This window comes from Pelecanus crispus, chromosome 2 (genome assembly GCF_030463565.1).
Source record: "Pelecanus crispus isolate bPelCri1 chromosome 2, bPelCri1.pri, whole genome shotgun sequence".
Classification (NCBI taxonomy): Eukaryota; Metazoa; Chordata; class Aves; order Pelecaniformes; family Pelecanidae; genus Pelecanus; species Pelecanus crispus.
Genome location: NC_134644.1, coordinates 107,898,825 through 107,922,287, shown reverse-complemented (window position 1 = coordinate 107,922,287; position 23,463 = coordinate 107,898,825). Strand labels below are relative to the sequence as shown.

The 23,463-nt window shown below is 40.2% G+C and overlaps 1 protein-coding gene across 1 annotated transcript in view; it reads left to right on the top strand.

The window, feature by feature from the left end:
* Window positions 1-23,463, top strand: part of CARMIL1 (capping protein regulator and myosin 1 linker 1) — a 198,592-nt gene that overhangs the window by 152,930 nt on the left and 22,199 nt on the right. Inside the window, exons 29-31 of the mRNA XM_075704739.1 lie at window positions 2,314-2,463; window positions 19,919-19,985; window positions 20,301-20,497. Of these exons, the coding sequence (XP_075560854.1) occupies window positions 2,314-2,463; window positions 19,919-19,985; window positions 20,301-20,497 (414 nt within the window). The remainder of the gene's footprint in view (window positions 1-2,313; window positions 2,464-19,918; window positions 19,986-20,300; window positions 20,498-23,463) is intronic.

Here is a 23,463-nt window from a genome sequence, read left to right as displayed (position 1 = left end):
CTGTTTTTTTTAAAGAAGCCGGTGGGTGGTCATTCTCCTGATTGAAATTGCTCTTCATTTCTAATTGAAATTTCTCTGGCTTCAGCTTGCAGTCATGAATTTTTTCAGATGCTCTTCCCCACAAAATAAGGGGGTATTTCCTCTCTGTGAAAGTCCTCATACACAGAAAACAAATCACTCTTTCCCCTCCACTTTTTCTTCTTCTTTTTTTTTTTTTTTAATAAATTAAAAGACTGAGTTATTTGAGGGTGCACCTTCATGATACAGAGCAGCATTGTGTAAAGATAAAACCTCTGGTCTGAGGAGGTACGTAGCAGCATCAGCCTGCCGTGTGAGCGGCCACGTTAATGAGCTCCCATTGGTCCTGGAGCAGGCTCAGCTGGCATCAGCAGTGGCCTCTCTCTGTCCAGTGGTATTGCACAACTTGGATATACCCCAACTCTTGCACAGCAAGTCATTTTCTCCAGCCTTTGAGTCACTTCAGTAACAATCCCCTGCACTTTCTCCAGCTGTTTTAAAAGCCTCTTTTAAAATTATGGTCCCCAGAACCAGACAGACTATTCCAACGTTTTAACCAACACCGTATATAGGAGTGAAATTGTTCTTCTCCTGATGTTCTTTACTCCTCATATTTACATAACCAAGGAGATAAGAATTCCTTCCTTTTGTCAGAGTTTCAGTGGTAGCTCATTTTCAGGACTGGGTTTGCTAGATCTCCCTCCTAGTAATGGCTTCTGGACACTTGACACTTGCTGCTTTTCAGGATTGTGTCCATAGCTAATTGCCAGCGCTCCTAGTTCCTAAGGAATGATTGTCTGTACCCTTGGTTTGAGTTGATTTACTTTGTGATCCATTTTGGCCTGCATTAGTAACTTGTCCCTTTCACTGTTTGACTCTTCTATGTTTCTGTTAGCTGCAGATTATTTCAGATAGTATAACACTGATGAAAACATTGAAGAGTACAGATCTCAAAAATGCTGGTAGAGGAACTCCTGTCTAATTTGTCAGTGTTAATCTTCAACTGACAGCTGCAATCTGAGAGCTGGCAGCTGGTTCTTAATACAGCAAAGATTAAATGCACTGATACAGTTCTGTTCCAGCTCCTTAAATTGGAGTGTCATGTACTACTGATTCAGCCACCTACAAATGTCTGTGTATGTTGCATTGACACAGTAGCGTTTCAGGCAAATTTGAAAGATAAACCTTGTTCGACAAGAACTGAGTTTGCCTAATGTGATGAGGATTAGCATTATTTATTATTCTAGCCATTTTAGCGTGATTAACGATAAATCCGTAACAGCTCTCCGGTTGTTTTTTCTGAGCAGACACTAGACTAAGTGAGCTATAATGGACTCGGGTCATCTGTTACCCTTTTTGATGGTTAACAAAACTACAGTGCACTGGTTGGCTGGAGTCGTGCTGATGTTAAGCAGTGGACTACAGCTCTCCCTAGCTGCCTCTTTGAAGGCTTCTGTGACTAACTGATTTGGGCAAGGTGATCTTCAAATACTTGCTTTTAACAGATGTTCTTTAATATTCTCTTTAGTTAACAACAGAACTAGAAAATATTTCATTTTCCTGACAACATGAACCCACTCCATTCCAAGTACAATCCAGGGTGGTTTATATAACATTCTCTGTGATCTTAGTTTTTGCTATGCAGGTCTAAAAATGGATTTTATTACTGTTAGAGTTTTTCCTCTCTGATACTTTAAAAAAAAAAAACTTATCCCATAGACCTATCAATAATGATTTTTTTTCTTTTTATGGTAACCCCTACCTATTTCTTCAGTGAAACAAAACTGTTTAACAAAGCTGTCCTGTTTTTGAATACTGGGTGATAACATTTTGGCCATCTAATAATTATGAAAACTATATTAGCTGAAATTGTACAAGTATTTGTGTTATTTAATTTAAAAAAAAAGGTCCAGGACAAAGCTTCTGTTCCACCTCTTAATTTTCTTTATAATAAAGACAGGACAAATGCTGAGGAAGTCCCATAATACTATTTTAAGTCAAAAGTAGGATGGCTTTTTAGCTGACCTTTTTCCTTTTCTTTTTTCCTGATAGACTTTCTCCCTTCCTTCTTAGAATGCGTAATGGAAGGGGTTTTCCATTCAAAAAAAGAGGCGGGGTGGGGAACAAAACAAAACAAATCCTGTGTGAAGATTAACACACACAACTGAGCTTTGTTTTTGTAGTTGGTCTTCTAGGATCTGTGATCACTTAAGTTCTGTAAGCTCTCTGGCTGGGTTTGGTTTGCCTTTTTTAACAGTTTGATTGATGTGTGCCTGTCTTTATCCTTGCCTTCAGGCTGACCATTTGACCAGACGTGGTAAACCACTTCCACAGCAGGAATCACTGGAAATTGAGTTAGCTGAAGAAAAGCCTACTAAACGCTCTATCATCACGGTTGAGGAGTTAACAGAGATAGAACGTTTGGAGGATCTGGACACTTGTATGGTAAGACACATTCCTCAGCCCATTTGGTTAAGCATGCAAATAACTGGTGGAAAAATGTTTTTCAAAATGTTGTTTGGCAATTTCATGGTATCAGGAAACTGAAGTTAGGAATTGGCTCTAGAAAAAATAAATGTTAGCTTGTGAACATTTTGTCCGAGTTGCATATTGCTGTTCAGCAAAGGAAAGCTTTTCCCTTTTCTTCACTTCTCCTCTCCTGGTACCTATTCAGGGGCCTTTCCCTTACATACATTGCTACAATCAAGCTAATATAATAAAAGTCTCTTCCACTGGCCACGGTTTCACAGAGGTTCAGTTGCAGTAATAAATTGGACCATGCTATCCTTTGACAACATGCTGCTTTCTTCCTTTGTCTTCATTGTACTTGACATGGATTCCTCTGAGCCATGACAAAAAGTGCTTCTGCCTGGAAGTTATATTATTGACCATGAACGGAAGTTGATTTTTTTTAAAGTAGCTTTTGAATGTATGGAAGAAGTCTTCAAACCTTGTGACGGGGCTGCAACTGATCCTAGAGGGCAAGCTTTTCAAAAGTAATGGAGTTAGGCATGTGAGATTCAGTAAAAATGCTGAACATAAATCACTGAAGTGCCTTATAAAATCCCAAGTGTGACTTTCATAATAAAAGATGGCTCCATGCCATATCATAATTCTTTATGAGATGTAAATCCACAGAATTACAAATAAATGGGTTGCTAACTGTTTTCAACCTCAAATCCCCCTCCACCCAGCTCAGTCTGTTGAGGAGCTACTGTCGACAGGAACTTCAGGGAGCACTTCTCTATTACAGCTTAGTCAGTCTAATAGGTGGTCACTGCTGCAAGGGATGGGCTTTCTCCTCAACCCTCCTACCTGGCTTCTTGACCATGTGCTTTCACAGGAAGCTAAACTGGCAGAAAAATTGATTGCATCTTTTTGTAGAAGTGTTGTTGCCTGAATAGACTTACTGCAGAGTCAGACAAGTACAGCTCAAGAGAAGGAGCAGGAGGGTTGCTCCTTTCTGCAGCAGCTATCTGTTGGTCTCGCTTAGCTATAAAACAAAAGCACACCTTTATTGAAAATGTCAGCTTAAAATAGTTCTCTCTCCCTTCCAAATCTCCTTCACGGAGATTTGATTTGATGCTATATTTCTCTGAACATCACAAATCCCTGTGAGGCACGTGGTGTTGATGGCATCATCTGGCTCATCAATGGTACTATCAAGTTCCAGAAGCCTTCTGTAGCCAACATTCAGTAATCATTTTGAGCCTTAAATCCTGTGGGAGAGAGACATCCCGTAAAATATGTGGCATCTGAACCCTGTACCTGTAAGTTAGTTTTTGCATGCTGGCTTCATACATAGAGAAATAAGCTAAGTGCTCATTTGGACACCCACCACCACCACTCCGCATTCCCCACTTTGAATTTATTCTTGCAGCCTGTTAAGAATAATAATACTGGAAATTTAAAAAATAGCTCCTGTCTTTATCTCGTATCACCATGGTTATATGAAAGGATCATATCACTGTGCTGTTATCTTTCACTTTGGTCATATTAAAATAATGGAAATGTGATGATGCTTACACTCTTTAAAAGATGCATTAGATGCTAACTGTACTTATCTTCAGAAGTGTTTATATCTCTCTTCATTCTCTCCATTCACCCTCATTTTGCACAGAGATTCAAATACCTTTGTGACCCAGATTCTCATTAATATCTATTTCTGAAGAGAATGAAGCATCAAATAAACACGAGGCAGTAATCTTAGTCAGTGCTAAAGAATCCATTTATTAAAAACTGTAATCCATTTTTAAGAGCTGCTTTTTGCATCCTGAGTGCAAGTGATACTGGTTGCTGTTGTAAAAATATATAGATAAACAGATAGCCCCAAGAGTCTGAATAATACAGGGATTTTTACTGAGCTAGTGTTCTTACTGAGTTTCTTGCAACTAAAAGCATCTTAAGAATGGATTTCTTGGATCTTCTGGGTGGAGTTAGTAACTTCAAAGATAGTGCTTTCCAAGTGATGTATTTTAGCTATGGGAAAATCCTACAGATTTCAGATATTGTCTTGGAAAAATTAACCTGATTTGTGTCAGCTTTTAAATGTCCTACAGATATTTGCATGGAAATGAGGAACTTTCTGAAAGGGGCATCAGTGAATGCTTTTGTGAGTTTGTCAGTGCAGGAAACAGATATGATGCTGAAAGATTTTACTAGAAAGAGAAGCATATGGTTTTATGAACTATAATTATGAACATAATTTCCTTTGATTATTTTTAATCATAAATGAGAAATAGCTATTAGATCCCACTTCCAAAATGGCATTAGTCCAGAACGCTGCCTTGTTTGGCCATTGGAAATCCCTAAGCATTACAAAGCGTGGTGATAAAACAGATCTTAGCCTCGTGAGTAGATGATGCATCTGGCTGTGTATTCTGCAAACCTCAAACCTGAAACCTTGGGTTGCAGGTTGGTGGTGTGCATATTTGGGAGCATAATCTCCTATTGCCAAAAGAATATGGAATGTGGGATGAGACTAGTCGTGTTGCTGGGATGCCAGAAAAAACTTGCCTATTCTAAGCCCTGTCTATCAGTTTGCTCCAGCTAGTCAAGATGTCTGGGGAAGAAGAGATTTTGGTCTTACAGGAGGGGCACTGAGCTTGGACCCCCGCTTTGGGGGAGCTGGGTTTTTTCCATTTGCAAAACTGGATTAATTTTGCAACCTCATTATCTTCAGCAAGCCTGTTCTCTTTATCCTTGTCTTCTTCAGCAAGCCTATCAAGGATCAGTATTCTGGCTGAGGCAATGTATACAACAGCGTGTTGTTATTCACTAGCATCCCTTGAAGCTGTGTTTGAACAATTTGGGGAAAAACTGGATCAAGGTTCAGTTTTGACTCTATGGTTACAGGTAGATTATATAGCACTGAAGCTAGGTGAATGACTACGAGTGAGGTAGATTATTTGTAATAACATGCTTGTAAGCTATTTGTTCTTACATGCAGATTGAAAGTGGAAGACAGGAAGGTTTGTTTATAAAACTTGGACTGGCAGCATAGGGATCTGAAACCTCCAGTGCTGGTGATACAAACAGGCACTGGTGTGTTTCAAAGCCTGCCCACCTATTCTCAAGCAGGGTGCAGAGTGGCTGTGGCCCGGAGGTTTTCCCTGCCAGAGCAGAGAGTTGCCATCCATCCACTTTGAAGTTTGACATGTATAAACAACACAGAGAAGACAGAATGACATATCACAAACGAGCCCATGAAATACACCACTGAAAAATAGACTTTTAAATGTTATTTCTAGTATTTTTTATTGGGGGAATTAGGACTTACTAAATACCAAACTGTGCAGTTAAAGCTTATTAGCTTCAACTTAGGATATGATTCTCATCCAACCTTCAGCAGTGGCCTGAGAGCCAGAAAGTTTTGTCAGTCATACCAGAATTTGCTAGTCTGTTAAATGAGTTCTGAAGAACGCTGGGAGTGATTGAGTGCTCCAGTGTAGGATGCGATAGCTGGAACGTTATGGACCTGAGAGTTTCTGATCTCCCTGAGCTGCAGTACAATAAATTGATGCTTCCCTAATCTACAGCTGTCTTAGTTGTCTATGTTTAATTAGAGCTGCATGGCTGGTAATAGGTCATTAGATAAAACTTGCATGCAAGTAAGATGGTAAGAAAAATCTTTATGCAGAAATTTACTTACTGTTCTCAGATTAAAGGAAAAACCATGGCCTGCTTTTCAGAGCTTAGACTCAATCATAAATTAACTTCATAAAATAGTATGGTTTCTCTGAATTTTTCTGTGTGTATATGACGAGAGTGACACATTTTAAACTAGTGCATGCATTTTAAAACTAAATAAAGCACCTTTTTTTTTACTGAGACTATCATGTATCTTGGTATGTGTAATGTATGTGTACTGTCATGTATGTGTAATTGTGTAGGTAGATACTAACTGATTTAATTTTGCATAATGCTTCTAGTTGTATTCTTTCACAGCCATTAGTTCTTTGCAGAAGTAAGAGCGATTAAATAGCGCTTAGTTCCCCACCAAAAGATAATGGAACATCTTGTTACATTGTGTTTAACAGTTATGTTCTAAAGCTTTTTTTTTTTTTTTTTTTTTAGCTACTTGAATGCTAGCTTGGCTTCCAGAATTCTAAAAGGACATCACCAGAATTGAGCCAGTAGTTAAAGAAAAGTTTTGAGAGAAATAGCTTTTTTTACTAGAAATCTGTGCACTCATCATCTGTAAAATATCCATTCCAGCAATATAATTTTATTGTTATAGGTCATAACAAGCATACAGCCAGGATAAGTATTGTTTTTAGAGCAAAGCAGAGGCTATTTGCATTGTGAAGAGGTATGGTAGGAAGTTGTTTGAAACATGTAAAGGAATTGTAGGTTGTAATACACAAGTCTGCTTATAAATCTTCTTTAAAGCATTTCAGTGTAAGATTGGAAAGCTTGGATGGTAAATTATGTATTTGCAAAAATGCTTGTAGCTAATAGAAGAGTACTGCTTGTGATGAATATTGAATCTTAGCCATTTCTCATCTATTTCTAATTTTAACCATAGAGATGGTTCTATGACTTTAATGGAGGAAAGTTTAAAAAAAAAATAATCCCATGAGCAATATATTAATGTTTTAGTCTTTATTGAACAATAGATTTCACCTGTACAGTAGAGAAAGAAATTTGCAGAAGTAGCAGAACGCTTGTAGATTGGTGATGTATGTTTTTTCCTGGGAATGTACTAACTAGCCATTGTCAAAGATTTAGCAGATTAGTCCGGTATCCAGGTGAACACCTACGAACCCATGGGTTCTGAAAGACAAAGAAAGTATGGACCTCAGTGTTTTCAGAGAAAAGGGAGAAATTGCGCTCACCACACCAGAAGTAAATTTATTTTTTAAAAAAAGAAAACTCATAAGCCACCACCTGAAAGCTTTTCTCTGCCCCTCCCCTCACCCAAAACAAATTAGAACTAAAAGAATAGGAAACCCTTCAGTTGCTTTCACTGGAGGAAGGAGAGATCATGGTATAGACTCATGTACATGTGCACTGATAACTACAGGAAGAAATATCAAAGTAGAGATTCTTTGGTATGCCCTGACGTACTACCACGTCTGATTCTTGTTGCTCTCTATTTACCTGCAGCAGAATTGTCTCAGGCATAGATAGTCAGCTTTTTGGATGAAAGACTGAACACCTACCGCAATAAAGCCCCAGTTCCTGTTGGACTCCGTATGTTCCCCTGCGCTATAAAGCTCTAGCTCTGCAACTGGCTTAATGCAGCAAAAATCATTGTTCTTGCTGAAAAGAGCATTTCCACTTTACCCTGCCCACAGCTCACTTTCCTGCCCACACCCTCACACTTGCACTGGTGTTCACACAGCCTCACTACAAAGTGGGTGTGGGAATTGATTCAGCTGAGAAGTAAGCTTTTTACAGAGGATTTCTTTCCCAGGTTAGTTTAGAGACTCACTAGTCCCCTGCTCGAGTTCACAAAATAAATCCTGAGCAGCAGGAACAGGCGGACAGGGATGAAGGCAAAGACAGCAGCCTGGATGAATGCCGGATTAAATTGATTGTGACACTTGAGTTTCTCTCTTCTATGCATTAGCAGAATGAGCCTTTGATGTGTAGTAAATACAGCACTCTGGGGGAAGCTAGGAATTGGCATTATGGTATGTGAGAGTATTCTTGGCTTCTGAAAAGGCTCCATCACAGGCATGCAAGCAAATCTACTTCAGTGGGAGTCCAGTAACATTTCTGACTCTCACTGAACTAGGACAGTTTATGAAAACGTCACCAGGAGGGGCACAGCACAGTGCCAGCATGCCCCCTAAGCCCTTTCCCTACACGTGCAGTGCGATGGCTGAGAATGTAAGAGACGCAGGCAGCCGGTGTGATAATTTCGCAGAACCTGTGAATATGTTGTTTATTTGCAAGTCGTGTGTTTATATGTTAGCCTCACCATTAGTATTATGATTACATTAATTTTAATTGTGAATATTTGTTACCTATCTTTTCCTGGGTTCCTTTATATATAGTTTTGCAGCATCCTCACTGCCCTTAGAGGTCCTCATCTGTGTTTATTCAGTGCCTGTTACATGTATAGACTACAGACTACAGTCTCTTTCAGGCTCATGAGGGGTTACATGTTCCCAGCTGAAACACTTTAAAAGAAGCTTGGCTTTCACTGTCTTTTTGTTGGTCTCTGAGTGGAAGGAGGTGATGGATAATTGATATATGTTTTTCTTAAACCAACTGAGATTTCTTAGAGTTCAAAGCTGTTTCTCGTAATCTAGGGTACATTATTGGCTCAATATGAAGTAAATGAAGAATGCGATAAACTGCTTCTAGTAATAGCACTGCATGCTTGGTTAAGAAAAAAAGTAGTGTAAAACTGGAGACTGGTTTCTGCTTAGGATAAACTGAGAATTGTGAAGTGCAGCTGCTGGGTATGCTATTTGCACAGTGGCACTTCTGTATCAGGAGCTTGTCTTCCCATAATACTGATGCTTTGTTTTGCCTTAGTAGACCCAGATTTGTATTGAGGATGGAGGGGAGGGTGTGTAGTTTTGTCCTTTGTGGCAGTAGTTGTCTTACTGGTACTGAGTTTCCATCATTTTATTTCACGTGTCATGAAAAAACCACATTGAAAGGAGAGTTCAGTAACAAAGCACTCACTGAAACACTGGTCTTGAGAGTTTAACTTCCCTGCCATGGTTTTAAGAGGGAGTTTGCTGCTAAGAAGTTAGCCTGTGGCAGACAGAAAGGTCTTGAGCATGTAGCTATGCAGTCTATAGGTAGTGGCAGCCCTGGCTGCTCAGTCTCACCAGTTGCCACTCTGCTAGCAAGAATTTGAATGCCTAGGCTGCAGGCAGTCATCTCGGCAGGCACCAGCTAGCTGTTTGCAGGCTGTAGCCTGCTGCTGGTGGACACCCATCCACCACTTGGTGAGAGAGGTGACTATCTCTACCTGGGTTCACTTGCCCTGCCAGCCAGCGCTCGCCCGTAGCAGGGATCACCTGAGCAGTCACTCACCTGCTTCAGGGGAAGTTAACAGGTTATGAGGACAAAGCCCCTTTGCATGGGCTGCTTTGGGGGGCACTTGTGTGATCCCTTTTGCCCAGCAGAGCTGTGGAGTCAGTTGATGTTCAGCACAAATAGATACAGAATTCATCTTTCCACAGCCTCTGCTTATTGGAACCTGCTTGTTATTTCCCATGGCAGATTAGCAAGAGCTCCTTTGGAGGAGTTCTTGCCAAAATCTAGACTCTGTAACCTTTGGCAGAGGGACAACAGCAAACAGCAGGAGAATAACCTCTAATTGTGCTGTTTCTGTAGCACACATCTGTCTGAAGCTATAATGCTTCTTGATTCAATTAGTATCTGGCAAGTTGACCTTCTGAAGTGGTTGAGGATTTTTCTGTATAGATTGCATGGTCCTTTCTACTGCTTTTTGATTCTTCCAGCGTCTCAAATAAATAACTTGGCATGAGTTACTTATCTCTATTGTGGGGGGGAGTCTTGTTTACTCTGAAATCTGGAGAACCTACTGAAAATAGCACATGCATGAGTCTGTCTCACTAAGAGTGCTTCATGGTTCTTGCTTCACTCAGAAGAACAGGAGACTTGCAATTTTTTGCTCTGCAAAATTGGTACCTCATACTGCCGGGATAAAGAATAGTTGCTCACAGGAAGTGGGGAGAGGAAGTCTGTGTTAGGGCAGGTGGTTATAGAGTACCGTTACATTTTGCTATATTTTGTCAAGGAAAAGGAGGTTAGGATGAGCTCGGTTAATGGAATAGGGACTTTTAAATAAATAAATAAAATCAAGAGTATATAGTGCCAAAAGGCTAGAAGACAGCTTCCGAGTCATCAAATCTCATCCCTGCTGTCACTGACAACTGCATCACACAATCCTATTCATAAATTTAGCAGGCTTCCTCTCAAAACATCTCTCTCTCAGACTAGAAGAGAACTTAGAGGTAAATAGATTCTTTCTTCTGATGTTATTCAGGTCAGCTAAAGCCTTACTGCAAAGTGGTGGGTGTATCTCTGCAGTAAGATCTTACTTCATGTGAGTAAAGATGAAATTACTGTGAGTTTTTGAGGTCAGTAATGACAGGATTGCAATACTGATCTGAAATCAAAAGTACTTAAACTGGTGAAAAAAACCTTCAAGAAAGCAGATGTTAAAGAAAACTGAAAGGAATGAGCAGGATAGAAAGACAAAGCAATTGAAAAGTCAAGGTAGTTCCATTCAAAGCTGATCAGAACCTCTTTTTATCTTGTACATTTTAGCTGTGGGTCATTTCCAATACCATGGTATTTAGATATTCCAGGGGAAGTTTGTGTCCACACTCTCTGAAAAATTGCAGAATCCAGTGCCTTGTTGCCAGCCAGCACTTAATTCCATGCTTGTGGGTGAGCAGTCCTGCTTTGCAGGGTAGGCATCTTCCTCTTCTTTCATGGTGTTTCTGTCCTTCCTAGGCTCATGTGCTGCCCCATGACTGCCTGACCAAGCAGCATGATTTAAATCATGTGTCGCACTTAGGTGCTGGCACTCCGTACACTAGCCTTTGAGTTTTACCATCCTCTCTGGGGTAATTATGATTGACCCTTTCTATCAGTTTGCTTTAGAGGAGAAACTCAAATACTCAAGTATTTCTGTTTCCCATACAGGGGCTTAAAAGATTTGCTAGTTGCCTATCAAGATCTCTCCTGTTTTTAATAGGGAGATATCTTGAGATAGTAGTTCCTGACAGGTCTTAAAATTCAGAAGGTTGGTTTTTTGTTGGTTTTTTTTTAAATGTTTAAGTTCACAAAGTATATCTCAAAGTGTCTGAGGGATATAAAGATTTACTGTGTGTGCTGGAAAGATGTCTAAAACAAACGTAAATGAGAAAAGGGCAGCAGCTCAAGTATGCCTAGGTTTTCAAGGGTAAAGCTTCCCATCATAATTCTGAGCAGGAAGGCTACTGGTCTAGTTCCCCGTCCAGGTAAACTGTATCTGATTCACTGTGATGAGTCTCCCTGTAGCACTTCTCGTTTGAAACGTCCCTACTTCAGCGCAAGTTATGTATCATCTGCCCCCAAAGGGTCTAATGATGGTGGGAGGATGACTGGTGGTTTTTGCCTAGATGACTACTTATCCTTTTGGTAGCTGTTCACTTCAGGTTGTCGGAAGGAAGGAGAGATGCAGAAGTTGTGTTGGTTCTCAGTCCTGGGAAGCTGTAGGGCAGACAGATAGAACAGTTCCTGTTCACAAAATCATAGAAAGGTTTGGGTTGGAAGGGACTTAGATCATCTAGTCCACCCCTCTGCCATGGACAGGGACATCTTTTGCTAGATCAGGTTGCTCAAAGCCCCGTCCCACCTGACTGTGAACACTTCCATTCCTGAGTACCTTGCCTCACACTTGCTTTAATGATGTTACTGCCCAGGGCACCTGATACATATGGTGGCTGTCTTTAAAGAATTGCCTAAGAATATCTTAAACAGCTGTCCACCCCTCCATATTTGCTGAGTTTAAGAGCTTTTTCTTCTTACTATATAGAAGTTTAGGTCATGAACAAAGTAATCTACACTTAGTTTTTAACTAAAATAAATTAGTTGGAACCATCCTCTTTGTTCATCTCAAAGCCCAGCTGCTGTAGAAGATGCTGCTAGCCTCTTCATGAGGAAGTAGAAAACAGAACTGATGATATGGAGAATTGCTTTTTCTCTTGCAGGTGGTAGTTGCAGGCAGAGTTCCTTGCAGGATACTCATTCAGAACATGACATAAAAGATTCAGTTTAATAGTTTTAGGAACTGCTCAGTTTAATTCATGCATCTGTTTTTTTACTCTTCATAATAAAAGCTTTGGATATTTACATGCAGGAATATTTATTAGCAGGAATTTTACATGACTTGGAAGATGCAAGTGCAGAATTACTAATTATAAGAATATTTTGAAATATTTGGTGAAATATCACAGAGTACATGAGCCACATTTCAGCAAGTAGAAGGACGAAGGTTTCTTGGCTAGTAAAATGAAACAAGCTCAAGGGCAAATCTATTGAGCTTATCTTACTGCAGTACTGCTCCTTTTCTTTCAGAATATGTTGCTGTACAAAAAATTCTAAAAAAAATTCTAAAGGTCAGGCTGGTTTAGATGAGACTAATTGAATTAACTCTGAACCACAGCTTGTTCTCTAAAAATTCAACTCTTGAGGAAGGGAAGGAAATAAACATACTCCTTAAATTCATGTAAGGATTATTTGTATGCCATATTTATTTACAATATCTATATTTATATATAGTATTTCCATATAGAGGACAGAACTCTGAAATATAAGGTCAGGACTAGATGCATGGCTGCTACATTCAGGACAGCTGTATCAACAAACAGCAGTCTGTCACAGCTTGGCCTTGGTTTCTAAACGATGTGTTAGTGGCTTTGCTCTCCTGTCTCCTGTGAAATACTCCATTAGCTGTCACGGATTTTAGCATTGCATTTAACTTTCCAAGGATAATGGCACTCAAGGGGGAGATTCTAAGGACAGGGATTCAAGTTACCATCGCTGCTAGTGGGAAGTACATAGATAAATTTCTGCAAGCCATGCTGAGGGTTTTACCCTGGAAATCATGTTATACAATCTTCAGTAGTTGAACTAAGCAATAGCAACTTTCTAGTTTCTAGGGCTTTCTGTACAGATGGTGAGACATCTGTGTGTCCAAAGAGTCATATGCAGAAAAGCAAAGTTGGTCAATTTACTGCTCTGCTTTATAAAGAATACCTGAAGATTTCTTTTTTTTAAATGAGACAACAGATGTGTGACATCTCTGTCACAGGTAGTTAGGAGACTAGAAGAAGCGTGGGAAATGTCAATTGAAATGGTGTCATGGCAGCTTACAGGTCAGGATTCCTTATATCAAAAGAAAACAGTAGGACTTGTGATAAAATGCCTTGTTTTCTTGTGCCTCTTTCTTAAAAAGGCATACCCCACAAAATACATGTAGCTGAAACAATTTAGCACTGGTTTAAAATGTTCTGGAAGAATCCTTGAAAATATTTTTTCTGACAGCTGGTTCCCAGTTGGCACATTGTTATGATTCCCCAATCCAATTTCTGGTTTTATTTGGGTTGAATTTGGTTGGGATTTTTTGTTGTGGGTTGGCATTTTGTCTTTAGCAATGGCTGGGAGGAAGACTGCTTTCATTTGCTCTCAGCATAATTGCAAAATAAGGGAAGGGTTGGGTGGCCTCGTGGTCTGTAGTACTTCAGGGCTCTGAAGACTGGCGTTAGGTTCCCCACAGAGCAGCCAGATTCCTCGGTGACTTCAGGCAAGTCCCTTAGTCTTTGCTTTGCTTGATGGTGCTTCCTTGTCTGACCTGTTGCCTGCTACGTGCCTCCCTCTCCTCCTTCCTCCTCCTTATTCCCCACCCACAAGCTGTGCAGCACCTTTTAACTTTTAAGTGGCTCAGTAGTCACACTCACTTACTTGAGATCACTGAAGTGTGGAAAGTAGGAGTTACCATAAGCCCTTGCTGGGTCAAGACCGTAGACTGTAAACTCCTCCAAATCTTGGGATTGCTTCCTGTTATACGTGTATTGCTTTGCACTTTGGTCCTAATCGTATTTCCAGCTGCTTGTGTAATATAAATAACTTTCCTGCCTATGCATTAAATACAGAGAACGCACTGGAATACTACCACGAATGCTGTCTGAAAGAGAAGCCATGCTGCAGATTGATTTCTGAAGTGTGCTGGAGATTTATTTTTAAGATAGTTACAGTTTTCAAGATGTTTCTCAATGGATTGTGCAGTCTCTCCAGCAATCTCAGAGCAGCCCTAGTGAATGGTAGTACTGAAGATGGGCAAGAGAAGAGAGAACATGGATTCTGGCAGGGAAATGGAGTGAGTGTATGTGTGTGTAGATAGCATACAAAAATGATGGTAATGAGGAGGTTTGCCTGAATCGCTGTTAGCTGAGAACTCCTGCATAAAGCCAAAGTTCCTGAAAGTAGAAGAAAGTAAAAATAATTAAAAAAAACCCCACAACAAAACCCCCACAAACCAACTAACCAACCAACCAAACAAAACCCTGAGGAGGGTGGGAAAATAAAGGAGTGGAGCTGTGTGCAAGAAGTATGTTCTTGCTATTCAAAGATAGCCCATCGTATCTTTAAAATTTTTAGCTACAGTTAAGCTTAGAAGTATGAACCGTGACAAGTGCTCATTATTGTTGAAAATGTCAAAGTATTGAAAAACTGACCTTAATATCCCTTGAACAATTAAATTATGAACTTCATGTTATGTGCAGGCTGTTTTCACTGCTGATAATTAAACACCAGTGCAATATCCATTTAAAAATGCAGCACTTTCTTGCCAAGAAGTTTAATCCAGACCATGACTATTGACTTCTGCCACAAACACTCTGCTAATACCTGCAGTATTGTTTTAGCAGCAGTTCCCATTCAACCTGAAGACAAAACTGCACTTCTAATAATTGTTTTTTTCTTACTCTAAGTTAAGGAGGAGCATGATATGCCACACAAGAGATGGGATATGGCATTGCTTCATTTCATATGATGGCTGTGCTGCTTCCTTTTTTTCTTTTAATTTTTTGAAAGGGAGAGGAAAGGTCATGCTTTATTAATAGCGTTCTTCTAATGTGCCAAAAGTGCTTGAAAGCCTGTACCTCTAAACCTCCTTATGGGAAGGAGAAATAATGTTGCTTTGGATTAGGTTTATTTAAACCTCAGAACAGACTTGCATCCCTTTTCATTCTTCCAAGAGAAGCTTTGTTTTGTTTTCCTTGCTCTCCTGCTTTCTGCAACAAACTGCTGATTTTTAATTCAGAAGCTTCCTTCAGACTAGGAAATAACAGTTATAGTTTCTTTCTCACTACTGGTGCCAGCAAAATGAAAAAACACAGTACATTGGGGCAGCAGGTGGCAGGTTGGCACCATTGGTGAGTGCCATATATTGGAAACAAACATCTGAAAACCTGAATTTATCCCAATATAGATAAAACAAGAGAGATCTCATCCTTCTCTGGTTATCCTCCGGAAACACGAAGTGTATAGCACCTCCAAATGCAAGGGATTTGTACCTCATTCTTGCATGTCACCTTTCCTGCTAAGACTTCTAAGTGTTTTGGCTTTACTTTTCTTTATTTTGGTGACTTCTGGTTTTGCCTCCTTTCCTGAGAACTGCTGTTGCTTTGTCTTCCCCATTCATATTCTTTTTTCTTTCTTTTTTGCTGCATGGAGACTCTCTGCTGTACAAGTGTAAGTATTTTTTTAGCTCTGCTGTTTCTGGCCTACTTGTTTCTGTTTTTGTGCTCCATTTGCCCCTGTACTGCCTTGTGAGTGTCCTGGGAGACTGTAGTGCCATCCATCTGCACCTACAAATGAAACAGGCAGTGGTTCAGGGATGGATTTTACAAAAAGGTTCAGCTAGCGTAGCATCGGAATTTAAAGACCAAACCAAAGCAGAGTGCTGATGTCGGAGGTATAAGCACAAACGTAACTGCTCAGAAAGAAAATGTATCCATTTGGTTTTATATTCGAGCATCATCCAACTTAATGAGAGAATGGCTTAAAAATGGGCATAAACTAGGGCTTTCTTGCAACTAGGGTGGAAGACTTGTCAGGGGTTATCTCAGTTTGGCCAGTTGTGTTTTGTCTGTTTGAATCACCTTGAGCTTTTGACTGCTGTTCTCGCTTTTCTGTGCTGTCACCCTTAATGCGTTCTCGAAGCTTAAAACCCATACATTGTTTTGCAGGCAGAACGGTTGAAGGGAGACTGGTTGGGGAGCTGAACTTCAAGAGGGAGAGCGAAGTTGTTCATTAGTTTGTTTGAAATCTTTTGAAAGGGAAGTGACAGGAGAGTCACAGAGCATTCCTGTATCTAATAGGACTGAATATAAATTACTTCAGAGGAGGAGGAGAAAAACATGGAAATGAGCATATCCCTCAGCACTAAGTAATTTCAATTATCTGTATAATCAAGGAATGTACAGTATCTGAGCCCCTGTTGCTAGAAGCACATTGTTTTCTAGCACTCAAAACAAAGTGATTTTAGTTGTTGTTTTTAATTCCCAAGATAGTAGTGTTCTTCCACAGTTGGTAATATAATTTAAGAAAAGTCAGGAGAGCTCAGATAGTTTTGTGAGGAAGGGAGTCAGAAGGGAGGAATCTGGAAAAGTGATCATGGGAAGAGATCCTGGGAGTTTAAAGTTGGCTTGGACACATGAGAGTGTCTAACTCTAAACAAGCCCTTATTTGGGAGCATGGTGGAGATTTGCTGGCTCCCCTCTACTTTGGAGGGGAACCTTCATGGAGCCATCTCCAGAGATCTTAGTGGCATAGGTGCATGCAGACTTCCAAGAGGGCCTCCCAAGATCCAGAGATGCAGTTAATCTTTTTATCTGTTCTGCCAGGCAGCCTACAGTGTGCTCACAGAAAAGTAGGCAAAACAAGGAAGAAGTTCAGGAGGTGGTCTGCTAGAAAGAAAAGTCTCTGGAAGATGTGGAAGAAGTGAAGGAGAGGAGGTTGATACTAACAGCTATTCCCCTGTAAAGGCCACGAGTGAAACATAAAGCAGGAGAGCCACGTTGTACTTGTGTGGCCAGAGGTGGTAGGAAGGCAGAAAGTGTCCATCTGCCGAACCTGAACTGCTTCCATGATCTATGGGAAATGGGGCTCAGGCAGGGGAGAGGCAGAGATCTTTCCTTAGGAGTTCAGATATCTCCTCTGGTAATGACATGTGCTCTGCTGCTGTAGCATACTGCACAGTGGCTGAGATACTAAGCTGAGATTAAGTCTAATGTTTTGTAAAAAGAGCACACTGGCCTATTTAAATTAATGCTTTGACCCATTTTGCTCTGCATGTGATCTAGAAAGTTCACTTGGCAAGAAGCCTTTCATCTGTGCACTTCCTAAACAGGCTAGAAAACAGAAGGTTTTCAAATAAAAGTGTTATGTATAGCTGTTATTCATGCTGTTAAAGCAAATGGGAGGCATCTCTATCCCTCTGCCTTTATCCCCAGCAACCAAGCTGCTGATGGATCATGCCAAGCTGACAGTAAGTTATAGCAGGGATCCAGAGACTGGCTTATGGTCATCAGCACAAGCTCTGCAGGGTCATCTGGGGGCATTTGCTTGTCTGGGAAGGAAGATGAAATCATTCTGTTCCTGGCTGTCGGGCATGTCTTGGAGCATTTAAGTCCCTGCACAGGAACTTCAAAACTTGTCCCGTACTGTTTTGCATTGGTGCCCTGGGTTGATGCAGCTCTCAGCTTGTCTGTGTTCATCCAGGAGCACTCGGAACACTGGCCGTGGCTGTGAAGTTACCGAGCGATCGGAGGTCTCCCATCAGCCTTGTTTTCTGTCGTCCTTTCTGGTCTTCTTTAGCGCATGAGTTGCTGCATTATCCTACTAGACGTAATTTCCAGTCACACCACCAAAAAAAAGTGTCAAGCAGACCAAAATGCATGCAAATATACATTAACAAGAGAAATGGGCTGCGGCTGGAAATAAAACCAGGGGATTACTGATAGTGACTCCTAATTGCTGTCCCCCAAATGGTGAGCTGCTTCAACTCTTCCTTACATGAGGTGTGGATGCCTTTGGCTGTTTCAGGTTTGGGTGATGGATCGGTGGCTGTCGAGGTGTGCAGTTCAGAGGCTGCCCAGCTGCCTACCTGTTGCACAGTGCACTGCATTTCAGCTGAAAAAGTTCAGCACCTCTCCAGCCACTTGCCATCGAATCCATTGCATGTAATTTATTGGTAACTCTGAAAGTAATGTCTGACCTTTTGGTGCAGTTAACACTTTGCCTGCTCATTAGTTTCAGGGTAAGTCTGCTAAGGTGGCAAGGTATTTCCTGGCTGGTCTTGAAACTATTGTATCATTTACTGATGCTTGTCAAATGTGGAGTGGAAACCTGCAACAGGTGAAGTTATCTTTTTTCCCAGCAATGTGCATGGCAATAAAAACAGAGCACTCTTGCCCAGACAGTGCTGTCACTGCCTGCTCTGTAGTCTGCAAGTCCTTTTCTCATCTTGAGAGGATGGGTAATAACTTTCCTGTTACAAAAATCTGTCATAACCCTGAGCACGTGAATAGTGGCATAATAATCCTCCTGACTACTTTGGATGGGAATATGAATTCAGTACATGTAAGTCTGTGCACTGAACTTTCCATACATAAAAACTAGCAAATGCTTACCTTCAACAATTCATGATTTGTCTGAAATGTCGGTGCCAACTATGTCTTTTCTGGCTCATTAAATTTGATACTACTAAACTTGATTAACAATTCTGTTAATGAGTTGGGAGCCATAACAGCTCCACATTTGAAGCCACTAGGCTTCAAGACTAGCAAGTAAATGGAAGTAGATGCATGCACCACTCTACCACAAAAGGAGCCCATCTTTGCAGAAGCTGAGTCATTTTAAATTAACTCTTTCGAAAACCTGCAATTCAACTTTTTGTTTAAAGGTCTTACAATGCTGAGCTATGTTAAGAGGTTCAGAATTGGTGATGCATGCATTTCCTGTAGCAAAACTGTCTTTCTTGCCATGCAAACTTTCAGAAGAGTTCAGGCAAGAAAATAAGGACAACTTTCTTCCAAAAATAAGAAACTCGGGTCTTAAGTCTGGGTATTTGTGCTCTTAAGGCAACATACTCCTTTTTTTCTGGGAATGTGAAGATGAGAAGAAGAATAATAGTGCATAACTTTCAGTAACGACATTGAATGTATGCCAAGGTAACTTTCCACCTATTCTCACTGTACCTAAAGGGAAGTCATGTGTTTGCTGGAGATACTGCTAACACTGACACATATTTTTGCTTTTTGAAGAAGGGCTGTGTGCTCCAAGACTGCATTTTCCTACGGAAGTTTGTTGAGCTGTGTGGTGGTGTCCAGAGGCATAGATACCTGAATGTTAATCATTCCCAGTAGCATGTCACTAACAAATGAACTGAGGAAGTGTATTTTGTATCAAAAATAAAAGCCAGAACAAGGGGGAGACCATCCCTGGTATTGTCATTAACTGTGCAGTACTGGATGCAGTAATTAAGTTTTCTGTGCCTCATGATCTCTAATGCAGAGGTGAGGTTTTAATAGTTCCCTTGTTTTACAGTCAGGGATCAATACTTGGACAATTCAAATAATTATCCTGTGTACAGCCTACGGTTTTAATGGGAAGAATAAACTATCTCCCTGGTTCTGTTCAAAGTCAGTTGAAAAAAATGTCAATTCAGAACAAGTTCTGAATGTTTGAGAAGGGGAGCAAAAAAACCCATTCCCTCCTGGTGTTAAACCCAAACAGCTCTTGAAATGATGCATAGGCTTGAAGAACTGATTTGTTGGATAGAAAAGAAAAGGTGTTCTTTGTCATTTCTTCTGTCTGCTAAAGTAATTTTTGTTTTGTTTTATGTTGATAGATGACTCCTAAATCAAAAAGGAAAAGCATCCACAGCAGAATGCTCCGGCCAGTGTCCAGAGCTTTTGGTAAGTGAGAATTTCTTAAAACCTTTTTGCTGCTTTGCTTGCCTGAGATTCTTCTAGGTAGTTCTTGGTTGAAAAGTACAGGTGATTCTCCCTCCCTCTGGATTGCATTTGAGGCCCACACTGGTTGCTTTGTTTTGTGACTCTGCTAATGTGTTTGGTAGTAAATATTTGCTCACAGTGCTCTGTCTGCTCACAAACATGAGTTTGAGTTCTCTAAATGTGTTTATAATTATTTACCACAAAAGAGAGGAATGGCATTGTCTTTTGTTTTAAATAGCATGTTAAGTCTAATTAGAAAGTTTTGATTTCTCTTAGAAATGGAATTTGATCTAGATAAAGCACTGGAAGAAGTACCTATCCATATAGAAGACCCACCATTTCCTTCCAGCAGGCCAGACAAACGAACTTCTGGATTCATTTCAGAGCTGCCATCAGAAGAAGGGAGAAAACTGGAACACTTTACAAAATTAAGGCCCAAAAGGAATAAAAAGCAGCAGCCCAGCCAAGCAGCAGTGAGTCTACATTAAAATATTGCTGGTGATGTTGTCTGTTGATTGCTTTTTGCCAGCTCTTGCAATGTAATGAGAACAACTGTTAATGTTTTAAAAGCCATAAGCAACTACTTATTTTTTCTTCTCGTATTCATGTCTTTCGGCGTGCAATCCCTATTACAAGCTTTTTGTTTTGTTTGACACAGCCTAAAACCAGGATATGTTTTATCCTTTTTTAATTTGCTTTTGTTTTTTCATGGAAGCAGTTTCTGGAGGTACTTGGAGATTTCACAGGAAACGCACAAAATATCATGAGACTTTTCAATTGTATTGCAAGCATTTGTTAAGTTTTAATCCTTTTTTCTGCCTGCACTAAGACATGGTAACTTGGCATGAATTCTTATTTCTATCAGCTCTCAGAGGAGCTACCCTGTGACACCCAGCTTCCCACAGCTCCTTAACTAAAGATGGTGTTTGGGCCAGCAAATCTACATAGTCACAGATCTGCTTTTCATGCTGGAGCCTGCCTTAGAAAAGCAGAACAGAAGAGCACTGTCTTGTCTACGAAAGGCATTGGTGTGAACCCAAGTATATGTGTGTGGAATTCCCACAGTTCCATTTCCTTGGCATACCACATCAATAAAGGTTTATTTCTGTGATGGTATGTCCTCGGGGTATGTAAGGACAGATCTGGAGGAGTTACAGAGCTATCTCACAGCAACAGAGCACAGCTGATACGATAAGTAACCCTTATCAAGGGGCAGCCATTGCTTCTCTGAGTTACACTGCCTAGTAATGAATGCCTGTGGCCTCTTCTGCTCCCTGAGGATTGTTGGTGGAGAGGACCCTTGAAAATTTCCCTAACGCTGGGAAAGATCATATCAGGCAGTAGAGTGCTTTTTGCACCACTTGGAAATGGGGAAACCTTCAAGCAGAGGGGATATTCAAGCCAACTTTCCATTCCCTTGCACTTTACCGGGAAGGATAGAGAGAGCAGTAGGACAGACTGGTTTCCACGTTCTAGTGAAAACACATCTGTGTTTACTTCTTCCAATTCCAATTCTGCAGAATGCACGTGTTTTCCCATTTGCTCAACTTGCCTCTCTTCCAAACTTACTCAGCGCATCCTGTGCCATCTGCACAGGAGTGTGGAAGGAGTGGGGGCATGGGGGGGCAAGTGCTTCACTACCAGGCATGGAACTAGGACGTACAATATCTTGCTCAACAGAAGCAAAAAGCTTACTTCTTGTAGAGGAGAAGTGTTACTTCCCATGATAAGTGCAATGTTGTGGGAATGCTCATCCATGTTGAATGAATTGGGAAATTAGCGGTTTATTTAGTTGCAGAAATTGAAAGGAACTTTTTTACTTAAACTCATTTGTCCCTGTCTTGGTTTTATGGATGATTTAATTCCTTACTAGTTCTGACCTAATAACAAGTCTAAACAAACTTTTGAAAGACTTAAGATGCTTGCTTTGATGCTTCCAAAAATGAAACAGCCAAATTTTGAAGGCCAGAGTCATGAGTGGACTGTGGCATTTGTTTGCAGAATTGACTTGCTGCTGGTTTTGCCACTTTGAGAATACAGAAAGCAGTGGTTAGGAAAAGCACTTGAAATGTGAGAGGCAAAATCTTGACCTTTTCTACCGCTTGAAGCAGGTCTGTTGGGTTGTTTGCTGTTCCTATTATTTCCATTTAGTAATTTAAGGGGTCTCAGATGATCATAGCTGTACTTCTTTGGTTTTGCTGGAAAACAGATTTGTTCTTTGTAAGCTGAAAAATGTAAGAAAAAAGGTGGAAAATGGAGAAAAAGGGAAAAATGTAAACTTTTAATTTGGGGTGGGTGGGCAGGCAGAAGAAAGATTTATAGTTTTGTCAGAGTTTTTATTGAAATGAGTGTCCAGAGGGAAAAAAAATGAGAGGGGAAAAAAAGCAAACCTCAGCACCACCCACCCCCAAGTAGCTTTGAAGCAATACAATGAAACAGTTATTTATCATTTAGTTTTTTGTAAGATCTTAACCTCATGAGTTCTTCTGTCATGTGTGAAGATTTACTACAGCAAAAAGGTGAATCTCTGATGTATGAAGGAGTTTGTGATTCATCTTATTTATTTCTGCTTCCAAGCCAGTTTTTCCCTTAATAAAGAAATAGAAGGCTCACTTTTAAACTTAGGCTTAAAGAAAAAAAAAAAAAAATTAACAAATGAAAACTTAACTTGTTTTCTTTTTTTAGCATTAGGAGCATAAAACACAAAATAAACCAGAGCTCAGACTGAGGAGGTAACTACATTAAGACAACCAGCACTGGTGTGACCAACCCAGATGTTAATATATGCATTGCTGCCTAGTGTCAGGTGTTCCAACTAAACAAGTTCTCTACAGCAAACCCCAAAGGTGGCAGAGTTGAAAGTCTGAGAAGTCATTGTCCTTCTTAGAACAAAACTGGTTTTTATAGAAAATATGCAGTTTGAGTGGCAACAAAGCAGTCATTACCAGTTGGGCTCTTTTCAGATCAGTATTACAGTGCTACAGCAGGTATCAATAAAATATTAACTATTATCTTTGATAACAAGGTAAATATTAGGCTTCTAACAAGGTTCAGCCATGGAAAGTAAAAAGTTTCATGGATGTCTCAAAGCATTAATTCATAGGCAATCAGTTGTCCTGGCTTAATGAGGCTGGGTTTGATGTTAACAGCAGCTTTTAAGGGTATTTATTTTTCTTTTTAGAGGCATAGAAAAGAGTGTGTATTCCAGCTGAAAAGGGAAGCTGGGATTACTTCGAGTTATCATGGCAACTAGGAGATTCCTTGATTTAAATAATTTCAAATTACAAACCCTGCTATTTTGTGGCAGACTGATTCCTGGTCATTAGTACTACCAAGAATACAGCTGGGTTGGGTCTTGTGGAGTCTTCTGTAGTCACCTAAAAGGTTTCCATACAGCATTTAAATTGAAGGAAGTCTCTCTACTGGTAATAGAGCTTTT